This window comes from Microcaecilia unicolor, chromosome 12, assembly GCF_901765095.1.
Source record: "Microcaecilia unicolor chromosome 12, aMicUni1.1, whole genome shotgun sequence".
In the NCBI taxonomy this organism is placed as follows: domain Eukaryota; kingdom Metazoa; phylum Chordata; class Amphibia; order Gymnophiona; family Siphonopidae; genus Microcaecilia; species Microcaecilia unicolor.
The window spans coordinates 85,494,263-85,506,330 of NC_044042.1; the positions used below are offsets into that span (position 1 = coordinate 85,494,263).

At 43.9% G+C, this 12,068-nt stretch overlaps 1 protein-coding gene across 1 annotated transcript in view; it reads left to right on the forward strand.

Moving 5' to 3' along the window:
• Nucleotides 1-12,068, forward strand: part of LOC115481707 (roundabout homolog 3-like) — a 163,295-nt gene that overhangs the window by 55,147 nt on the left and 96,080 nt on the right. Inside the window, exon 6 of the mRNA XM_030221044.1 lies at nucleotides 11,782-11,998. Coding sequence (XP_030076904.1) covers nucleotides 11,782-11,998 — 217 coding nt within the window. The remainder of the gene's footprint in view (nucleotides 1-11,781; nucleotides 11,999-12,068) is intronic.

The following is a 12,068-nucleotide window of genomic DNA, read 5'->3' on the forward strand; positions in this document are numbered from 1 at the left end:
TAATATTATTCAATTTTTAGAAAATTTTGTATTCATGAAATTTCAAATAAAGACAAATGAAGCTAAACTACAATTAGTAGTTCCAATTCTCATAACCCCGGGGGGGTCAGAGGTGCGGACACACAATCTCTCCACTGCAAAACACTATACACAAACTTGTGCAGAAACACACTCATAACCTTACCAAACCATAACAGCACTAATTCCAAGGACAGGACGAGCACAACCTTATTCGTGGAAAGGCAGAATGTAGTTACACCAGGCTCTAAAACACCAATACACTACCTCGTGAAAAAAAACAAAACAAAAAGGGCTGCAAATGCTACACGCTAGCAGGATACTGCACCTTGATCACACATGAAAAACGCATGACACAACAGATAAGAAGGCAAAATACTGAACTGGAATGTTACCTCAAGAAGTCAGACTCAGCATGCAGCAATACTAGAAAAATTGAAACGTAAATGCAAATATCACATTTCCAAAAGCGGACATATTCCAATTAATAAATTCTGAATAAAATACTTTTTTCCACCTTTGTTGTCTGATCATTTAGTTTTGCTATTCGCTTTGGTCCCAGTGTCTTCTGTTTTATGCAGTGTCTTCTTTCCATTTGATATTTTTTCTCTCACCTTATCCACCATCCTCCTGTGTCCTTATGTGTCCTGTCTACCATCTGTAGCCCTGTCCCTATCCTTTCTCCGGTTTCAGCATCCACCTTCAATGTGTTCCAATCCCTTAAATTCAGCAATTCTCCCTCCATCCATATCCAGCATTTCTCCTCACTCCCCTCCATCCATGTGCATCTACTTTCCTCCCCTCCCCTACATCCATGTCCAGCATTTCTCCTCTATCCCTTCCCCTCCATCCATGTGCATCTCCTTCCTTTGTCTCTATTTCCCTCCATTCCTGCCCAACATTTCTCCTCTCTCCCCTGCCCTCCCCTCCATGTCCAGCAATTTCTCCTCTCTCCCTGGGCCCTGCCCTCCCATCCTTGTCCATCGATGTTCCTCTCTCCCCTTCCCTCCTCCATCCATCCATATCCAGCAATTCTCCTCTCTCCCCTGCCCTCCCCTCCATGTCCAGCAATTTCTCCTCTCTCCCTGGGCCCTGCCCTCCATCCATGTCCATCGATGCTCGTCTCTCCCCTGCCCCCTCCATCTATCCATATCCAGCAATTCTCCTCCCTCCCCTCCATGTCCAGCAATTAATCCTCTCTCCCTGGACCCTGTCCTCCCATCCATGTCCATCCTTGTCAATGCTCCTCTCTCCCCATCCCTCCCACTCCCATGTCCACCTGCCCGCCCTCTTCTCTCTTCTAGTTCAACTATTTAAATTTACCTCGCTCCGCCTCCGACGTCTGAGCAGCGTCAATGAAAGCACTGCCTGTCTAACGTCTCTCCACCAGCCTTCCCTTTGCTCATTCGTTCCCTCAGTGCCCCACCTTCTTCTGACGTCATTTCCTCGAGGGCGGGACACAGAGGGAACGAACGAGCGAAAGGCTGGTGGAGAGACGTCAGGCAGCGCTTTCACTGATGCTGCGCAGACGTCGGGGAGGCAGAGCGAGGTAAATTTAAAGCGCCGGGGATGGAGCGGAGGAGGCTCAGGCTGACTTAGGCGCGCCGCGTTGGGCCCCCTTAAGCGCGAGGCCCTATGCGGTCGCCTCGGCCTAAGACCGGCCCTGTTTTCGGGATAACCACAATGAATATGCATGAGACAGATTTACATGCATTGCCTCCACTGTATGCTAATATATCTCATGAATATTCATTGTGGATATGCTGAAAACCTGACTGGCTGGGGTGCCTCCAGGGCCAGGTTTGGGAAGCACTGCTATAATGCCTCTGTATCGCTCTGTGGTGTGACCTCACCTTGAGTATTGCATTCAGTTCTGGTCACCGTATTTCACAAAAGATAAAGTGGAATAAGAAAAAAGTTCAAAGATAAAGGGGGTGGAACTCCTTTCGTATGAGGAAAGGCTAAAAAGGTTAGGGCTCTTCAGCTTGGAAAAGAGATGGATGAGGGGAGGTATGGCTGAAGTCTACAAAATCCTGAGTGGTGTAGAACGAGTAGAAGTAAATCAGTTTTTTACTCGTTCCAAAAGTACAAAGACTAGGGGACACTCAAGGAAGTTACATGGAAATACTTTTAAAACAAAATTCAGTGGCATAGCTAGACCTACAATTTTGGGTGGGCCCAGAGTTAATATGGGTGGGCACTATGGCCTAATATTCAGACCGCAGGAGCTAGCTGAGCTGCCTCCCGCAATCAGAGCTGAGCTGGATATTTAACCCTTAGTGTCCAATGTTCCCATCAATCTGTTCCCATATGGCTTATTACGGGAACATTGAACACTAAAGGGTTAATGTCAGGCCATTGCCGGTGACTGGTACTGAATATCTGGTTTATTTTTGGCCACTTTAAACATAACTGGCCATGCCGATATTCAGTTAAGTTTAAACTGGCCAAAGATATTCCTGCTTTTTGGTGGCCTAATTTGCCCACAAAACTTAGCCACCAATGCACTGAACATTAGCAGATAGCTGGTTGTATCGTGCAATAAAACCAAGTAATCTGCTAAGCACTAACAGCCAATATTCAGTGGGAAATAACTAGCGATCTCCCATTGAATATTGCCAGATAGCCGGTTAAACGCCATTTAACCTGACAGGAGCCATTCCTGGCTGGTTAAATGGTTTTAAATACTGGGTAGACTGAGCACAAAAGATCTACAAAACATCTAGGAAATGGCCATTCTCCAAATCAAAAAGTTTTTCTGGTTCGAAAATCTCTATGTTCCATTGAGTTTTGGATGTTTTCAGCAAAACATCCAACGACGGATTTAGACATCATATCAAAAATGCCCCTCCAAATGTATCAAAAGCGGCACGTGGGGTCTATTAGAACTATATGGCATTTCCAACAATCATCAACAAAGTCCAACAAAACAGTTTCCGTTCTATGGAACTTCCTAAAACCAGATTGAAACTCAGAAAGAACCCCCTGCTTCTCAACAAAATCAAGCAGTTGTGTTAAAAAACCACCTTTTCTAACACTTTAGATAAAAATGGCAAATTGGACATCAGTCTAAAATTACTCGGCAGACCTGTCACAGTCCACAGCTAAGATGTTTCCTCTTACAGTTTTCCATAGAAAATATGTACTAAAATTCTGGTAGGACCTCTGTAATAGCAACATAAAATCCCTTCATTGTCAGATTCTTTGTGAAGTAACACTAAATCTTATGAAGAAGCTTTTCAGAGCCTATGTAGCAAACCTTAACACCAAATTTGAACACACAAATACCAATAACTGTGAATATACACAACAGTAATACTTGTCCCACTGGAAAAGACAGACTAGTCAGATTCATATAGATCCCCACACAAACCACATGCCAGCAGAATCTCTCACCTTGGGTTGCCTGCAGAACACAGACAAACCCTCACCAATTTCAGAATAAAGGATCAAAAATTAGAAATTGTCCTGTAGCCCAGCATCAGCCTTGCCCTTCCCAACCCCTCCCCCACCCCTCCTGTAGCCTGGCATCAGCCCTGCCCTTCCTACCCCCCATAGCCCAGCATCAACCCTTCCCTCCCCCTCCCCCTCATATTTTGGCAACAGCCTACCCTTCCCTCCCTCCCTCCACCATAGTCTGACATCTCCCCTACCCTTCCCAATCATCCACCTCCACCCAAAAGCCAACCAGCATGAAATATAAAACATTTTCTTTTTTAACTGGACATTGCAGAGCCCACCAGCATTAAATACAAAACTTTTTGTTTCCACCTGAGCACAGTGCAGTGAAGTTTCCAGTGCAGCAATTCCAGAGAAGTCTACTGACCTTGATCAGTGTGCACGTGGAGGTGCAGTGCTGGAGATTGGCCACAGGGGAATAGGCTTCACATCAGTGCCACTACAGAGGCTACTGACACACTCCTGGAGTCTGGGGCAGGAATATTATATAAGTGCCCGGATATCCCCAGCTACACAGGACGGGGCCAGCCAAGACGGCTAAGTTAAAGGCAGCACTAGCTGGCGGGGCTCCCAACTCCCCGACTTTGCCACAGGTTCGAGTCCACCAGGGGCGTAGCCAGACAACAGATTTTGGGTGAGCCTAGGCAAAAAGTGGGTGGGCACCAAGTGTTCTCCCCCCCCCCCCCCCCCCCAACCACCGCCAAAAAATATCTTAGCTGGTGGGAAAACACTTCTTTCCACCTTGGCAGTCTGCAGCAGGCATGTGCTGAAAAATGAGCATGCTCAGGTGCCAGTATTGTGGGGAGAGTAGTGTTTTCGTTACCATCAGGGGGAAGTCTTCAACTGGCCGAGCTTGGGATCCTCACCAGCTACTGCTAAACGTGTACTACTGTTGGGTGGGCCTGAGCCCTAAATGGGTGGGTTCTGGCCCACCCAGGCCCACTGTGCCTACACCACTGCAGAGGAGACTGCACCTGGGCCAGTAGCACAGGGCTTATTTGTTGACCTTGCAGAAGTGGCTTCTGTGGATGATGAAACACACACTGTGGAATGCAAAAAGCATCCAGGTTGCTACAACATAGCCAACTAATGACTTGATGCTCGCTTGGGTGCACCCTGGCACAGCAGACACTGGTGATGCCTCATCACCACCCACAAGTGGCACTGTGGATAGCCAAGAACATGAAGCAGCACCCAATGTGCAAATGTTGCCAGTTGTGCCATTAATCGCTCTTCACTGACAGCAGACATGCTTGCCCAACAAGAGGATGTCAATGCTGTTATGCTGGGAGAATTGCACTAAGAAATGCACCTCATCTGGCTAGAGCAGAGGAGACACAATATGCTTGCCACCCTGAATAGTACCATAGACCAGTGGTTCCCAAACCTAGTCCTGGAGGCACCCCGGCCAGTCAGGTTTTCAGGTTACTCACAATGAATATTCATGAAAGAGATTTGCATGCAAATCTATCTCATATAGTAGCAACATTCCATGCTTTAATCCCAGGGCAAGCAGTGGCATCCCCTATGTCTATCTCAATAGCCGACTATGTACTTTTCCTCCAGGAACTTGTCCAAACCTTTTTAAAACCCAGATACGATAACTGCTGTTACCACATCCTCTGGCAACAAGTTCCAGAGCTTAACTATTCTTTAAGTGAAAATATATTTTCTCCTATGTGTTTTAAAAGCATTTCTATGTAATTTCATTGAGTGTCCCCTGGTTTTGTACATTTTGAAAGGGTGAAAAATCAATTTGCTTTTACATGTTCTGCACCATTCAGGATATAGATCTCAATCATATCCCCCCTCAGCCATCTCTTTTTCAAGCTGAAGAGCCCTAACCTCTTTAGCCATTCCTCATATGAGTAGTTCCATTCCCTTTGTCATTTTGGTTGCTCATCTTCAACAATACAGACCCTGAGTGCACTGGTCGGTCAAGACAGAGTTGAAAAACAATATTTAACATTTACTTGTATTACACCGCCGCATGGCCACATGCTAAGAGTAATCTTATTGCATGGCCATTTTTTGTAGGGGCTTTTTACCCACTGCAGTAGAAAGAGCCCTGGCACACAGGTAAAATGGCTTCCGCCACTACTGCAGGGCGCATTTTACCGCAGCTTGGTAAAAGGACTTGTCATGATTATGACTGTTTTCCTGGTTTGTGCTCCCCTTGCCCTCTGGTGGCCAGTAGCAGTGACTGCTATAGACAAGCTGTTGCTGTTTCCCAAGCCTGTGTCAGAGGCCGGTCCGGTCCGGATCTTCCTGTCTGCCAGAATTGCTTGCCTTGCTTGTCCATAAGCAGCACCTGTACTTGTCTTGGGATTCCTGCAGTTGAGCCTCAGCAGGTGATGGTCTTTATTAAGCACCTGTGGGCTTTGCTACTTTGCCTTTGCATTGCCAGAGGTCTCTGGGTGAGTTGGTGTGCTCTGTTGCACTTCTGCCTAGTTTAGCTTCTTGTTTGAATTCCTTGTCTGGTTCTTGTTCAGTCTGTGTTGGTTAGCTTAGTTTTATTACTTACTAATCTTGTTTCTTGTCTGTTTGTCTTGCCTGGTTCCTGTTCAGTCTGTGTGTAGTTTAGCTTTTAGCATTTTGATTGTATCTCTCCTAGTGGCTACTTGACAGCTTTCAGTCCCTGTTCCTTAGTCTTGTCTGTTTTCTGCCTAGTGTTGTGCTATTTATCTGTGAGTCCTAGCCTAGTATTCTGCTTTGCCTCTCATGTTTATTCCTTTCCCCTCTGAACCCTAACTCTGCTTCATTCTAACTTGTTCCTGTATCGTATGTCTTGTGTGGAATCCTGAAGTCCTGCAGGCCGCCCGCACCTAGGGGCTCAACCTCTGGGGAATGGCAGCCTCGGCAGGTGAAGTCCAGTTGGTCCAGTCCTGTCTTTCCAGCTTTGCTTGCCTATAGCTTAGTTCCACTCCAGTCTCTAGTCCTGTGTGTTCTTGCCTTGTTTGTCTGCATCTGCAGCTCATGTCTTTATTTGTTTGGTAATCTAGTTCTGGTTGGTGGGGTTTTGCCTGCTGCTGCCGCTTTACGGCAGTAGCCCAAGGGCTCACGTTTATCCCAGTGTCAGAGAAGCCAGAGATCGTGACAGGACTCCAAATTGTTTTGCTCATAGATTGGCCTTTCAATGCAGCCAGTAAAGCGGTTTTACAAAAATAAAATCTAAAAAGAGGAAGGAAAATAACTAGATGGAAAGGAAAGAGAATTAGATAAGAGAAAGGTAGGTTAGGTTAAGGTTGCACACTGCCAGAGCAGACCCCTATGAGGCCAGCCGTCCTGGGAAGGCCTGGGAGAAAAGGTGGGGTTTTAAACCGCATTTTAATTTGGGATAAAATAATTCAGCCCGGAGATGGCATGGAAGAGTCCCACAGAGCAGGAGCCAGATAAAAGAATGTGTTTTCTCTGGTTTATGCAAAACAGCTATGATAAAGAGAGGGGACACAAGGCGGTGCCCAAAGGTAGAATTCAGGATCCCTGTTGGCATGTTTGGAGAGATCAAGGAAGACAGATAAGGTGGGGACCCATGCTTGAAAGGCTTTGTGTATCAGAGTGAGCAATTTATATTGAATTCTATAAGGGATAAGGAGTCCGCAATGCCATTGAAAGAGAGGTGTGACAATCATAACTACCAGTATTAGTTAAAAGTCGAATAGAGGTATTCTAAACTGACTGAAGTCTTTTAAGGAGGACAAAGATAAGACCTGTATAGATCATCATATTATAATTTTCTAAACCCTTATCTCCTGGGTACATTCATAAAAAGGACATATTTATAAATGAGCTAGATACTGGAATAACTAGTGAGGTAATTCAATTTGCCGACGACACAAAGTTATTCAAAGTTGTTAAATCGAAAGATTGTGAAAAATTGCAAGACCACACTGGGAGACTTGGGCATCCAAAAGGCAGATGATGTTTAATGGGAGCAAGTGCAAAGTGATGCATGTGGGAAAGAGAAACCTGAACTATAGCTACGTGATGCAAGTTTCCACATTAGGAGTCGCCGACAAAGAAAAGGATCTAGGAGTCATCGTTGACGATACTTTGAAACCCTCTGTTCAGTATGCTGTAGCAGCAAAGAAAGCAAATAGAATGTTAGGTATTAATAGGAAAGGAATGGAAAATAAAAATGAGGATGTTATAATGCCTTTCTATCACTCCATGGTGCAACCGCACTTTGAATACTGTGTGCAATTCTGATTGCTGCATCTCAAAAAAGATATAGTGGAATTAAAAAGGTACAGAGAAGGGTGAGAAAAATGATAAAGGGGATGGGACAACTTCCCTATGAGAAAAGGCTGAAACAGCTAGGGCTCTTCAGCTTGGAGAAAAGACGGCTGAGGGGAGATATGATAGAGGTATATAAAATACAGAGTGGAGTGGAACGGGTAGACGAGAATCGCTTGTTTACTCTTTCCAAAAATACTAGGACTAGGGGGCATGCAATGAAGCTACGAAGTAGTACATTTAAAATGAGAAAATATTTCTTCACTCAACATGTAATTAAACTCTGGAATTTGTTGCTAGAGAATGTGGCAAAAGCAGTTAACTAAGCAGGGTTTAAAAAAGGTTTGGATAGCTTCCTAAAAGAAAAGTCCATAAGCCATTATTAAAATGGACTTGGGAAAATCCACTGCTTATTTCTGGGATAAGCATCATAAAATGTATTGAGCTTTTCTGGGATCTTGCCAGGTATTTGTGACCTGGATTGGCCACTGTTGGAAACAGGATACTGGGCTTGATGGACCTTCGGTCTGTCCCCATATGGCAATACTTATGTACTTATTTATGACTCTTTCACTTTTTTAACCTGTGTTCTAAGTAAAATCTGCTTGACATATTTTTTTCAGTGCTCAAGTTGAGAAGTGGATCAGGAGAAGCAGGCATTAATATTATTAAAACTTATACACAGAAATTCTAATCTTTACTATTCCTTGTAAAATGTTTTAAACAGTGAAACAGGAAACAATAATACGTAGCTTGAGTATCGGAAGAGACAAAATAAGCCCTTATTTAGGTCTTGTGCCCAAAAATGCTGCTTGTGCAAGTCTACATACGTTTCCTAAGGAAATTTCTTAATAAATGCAGCATATGTAGTCTTTATTTTTCTAACAGATCTGTACAGTAGTATAAATTAGTCTTTACAAAAATCCTTCAAACTATTTTATCAGATGATATGGATTACAGTTAAACTATATTTGGGTGTATTTACTTCTTTTTTTATAAACCTGTGTTCATTTATTTCTTTTTGCCGTATTCTTGTACATGTGAGATAATCTTACAAGTCTGGTTGTTCAAGCGCTGAGAAGGAGAAAGTGGACTGGGAGAGGGTGAGAATAGTGGACTCTGGTGTAAGGAACGCATAGGGTGGATGAGGGTTGTTTTGCATCTCTGCTATCTTGGTAGTTTGCATGGTGTGTGAGAACAAGGTGTTTCTATTTCTCCAGTATTGCACACACAGCCTGGCTTCTCGGAGGTTTCCAGTTCAGTTTTTCTCTGTATCTTTGCATTTTCTAATTTGTGGCTTCCCTTTTTCTGCATTGTGTGAGGGTCTATTTACTTATTTAATGCCTCTTTTATCAAGCTGTGCTAGCGGCTCCTGGTGCGGTAATGCCGACAAAGCCCACTTACTTTGAAAAAGAGACCCTGAGTTCCTGTACAGGGATCTATAGCAGTAATGAAAGGTAGGTATTTTAAAATCCTTCCGACTCTTTTATACTCAGAAATTCAATGCCAGATCATGTCCGGGCAATATTCAGCTCTTAACTGGCTATGGGGCACCCTATAAAGATAGGACTAACTTTTATGCAGTTCCTTTTATGCAGCAACCTTGGCCAGTTAAGTGCTAAATATTGGACCTTAACCAGCTAAGTGCTGACTCTGCTCCTAGAACACCCCCAAAATAGCTAGTTTTGCTTCAGGCGCTAACCAGCCATTTTCAGCGGCACTAACTGGTTAAGTGCCACTGAAAATGGTTGGTTAGTCCCGAATAAGTGATTTAACTAGCCAGGAGCCATTCTGGTCAATTAAATCACTTTGAATATCGACCCTTATATTTTGTTTCTTGTGCATCTGCACAAAAGCTCTCACTGCCTAAATGTTTAGAAAAACCCATCACATACAGGCAGCCATGTTTCTAATATCACTTCCTGTCATGTGGCTTAAGCTGGAAGTGATCAAAAGGAATAGAGAGTGGAGGGGGGCATGCAGCATGCTTAAGGCAGGAAGTATGTAACTTAAACTACTAACCTGTGACAGATACTGAAAGCTCATGTACAAACATTTTTATTATTGATCCAATAATAGTGGCACAACCTACACAGGCTCTGGGGCCCCAATAGTCAAAGTGATTTAGCCAGGCAGGAGAGCCTCCTACCAGGTGAAATCACTTGTGCCTGCCTATCTGCTGATATTCAGTGGCATTTAAGTGGACAATTAGTCCAGTTAGTACCAGGGCAGTCTGTGAGTAGAGCTTGGTTAGCAGCAAAATTCAGACAACTAACTGGTTAAGTAAGTGGCTAAAGCTAAGACAGCAAGAATGCTTTCCTTATCTTTAGCTGTGGAACTAACTGTGCACCAGTCTGAATATTGGCCAGTGCCCAGTTAACTTCCAGATAGTGGCATGATGGGTTTCCAAATGCTCCATACCTCCCCTCAATCCCAATCCCCCCTCCCTCCATCCCTGGAAAAGCACTCCTTATAGGCCCCCCCAGCCAAAACTTTGATATCCCTGGTAGTCTAGGGGATCCTAAGGGAAAGAACAATGCCCACTTGCTCTTGCCCATCACAACTCTGCCCTCAAAATGGCTACTGAGATCTCTAGCGGTGGTCTCGTGGTAATTGCTAGTATTGTGAGGCTGCTGCTAGAGGTTTCAGTGGCCATTTTGCGGCCGGAGCTGTGGCAGGCAGGAGTGGTGGGGATGGGATCTGGTCAGGGGCTCATCTGTGGGGGAGAGGAGGAGGAGGGGGTTGAGATCAGAGGAGAGGGAGAGGACTACATGGAGGGAGTGGGGTACCTGTTTTCAGTGGAGGAGTAGCCTAGTGGTTAGTGCAGTGGACTTTGATCCTAGGGAACTGAGTTTGATTCCCACTGCAGCTCCTTGGGACTCTGAGCAAGTCACTTAACCCTCCATTGCCCCTGGTACAAAATAAGTACCTGAATATATGTAAACCGCTTTGAATGTAGTTGCAAAAAACCTCAGAAAGGCGATATATCAAGTCCCATTTCCCTTCCCTTCCCCTTCCCTTCTGTGTGTCCTGGACGATATTCAGCTGAGGCCTGCATAAGGTCTGGTTCTCTTCTCTTGATGTTGATGCTCTAAATTTGTTTAAAATGAACTCAGTGGAAATTCCATTTGTAAGTGAGATTAGGGATCTCAAAGTTCAGCTTGACTCTTCCCTTACGATGAAGAAGCAAGTCCAGAATGTGATTTACAAAGTTTTCTATAAACTTAGAGTAGTCAGACATATTAAACCCTATATTACAGATCAAAACTTCCATAAGATAGTTCAAACTGTAGTCTAATGGACTACTGAAATGGTCTTTTTATTGGCATTATGAAGAGTTCTTTAAGGGCACGTCAGGTAACCTAAAACTCTATAGCTAGGGTGATCAAATGCACATCTCGTTTCAGTCACATGTCCCCTGTCCTGAGATCTCTGCGTTGACTTCCCATGAAATGGTGTATTGAATTTAAGATCTTGCTGTTGGTTTTTAAGGTTTTAAATAACTGTGTTTCCCCCATGTTATGCTCTGTATTATGTTTTTACCAGCTACATCCCCTGAGATCTTAGAAAAAATTAACTTAATAGCAGCACCTAAAAGTTTCGAGCAGGTTACAGCCATAAAATACCTTTACAACCCAAATATAAAATAACATTATAATGACTCTTCTAAAAAAAAACTAATTTAATGCGGGTTACAAATACATTTTATTATTATTATTATTATTATTTTTGTTATTCATTGCCAGTGTCCAAAAATGGCCCAGCATTGAATACTGGAGGCTGATTCCGCTTGGGTTAGTCACCGTTTAAAAAAAATGCTGATCTCTGGAGGGTGAATATTCACTGGAAAGTTTCTCCAGAACCAGTGTCACAACAAAAAATTCTTCCCTTGCATAGGATTTTCCATTATTGTATGTATGATTATTGAACTGTTGGCACAGAAGTAAGTTGGATCTGTATGGGCCTTTTCCTTAGCTGTCCTTCTAAAGTGTTCGCCTCCTGCTCCATCAGACTCATTATTGCAGGATTGTGATATTCACTGTATTATGTTGGATTTTCCTGTCTCAGGTAGATGTCCAGGCTGAGTTCATCCAGGGATTCCAGTTAATGTACCGGAGCAGAGCAGACAACTGGCTGGTACAGGAAGTAAAGTCACCCTCCAAGCGTGGTACTGTCCTGGTGCAGCTGAAGAAAGGCACAGAGTATGAGATCAAGATACGACCCTACTTTGATAACTTCCAGGGCATGGATAGTGAGGTGTTTGTCATCCAAACCCCAGAAGAAGGTAAAGAATGGGATCATAATGAAAAAGTAAAGGACAGTCTTAGGGAAGGGAAGGAGCATAAAGGACAGCC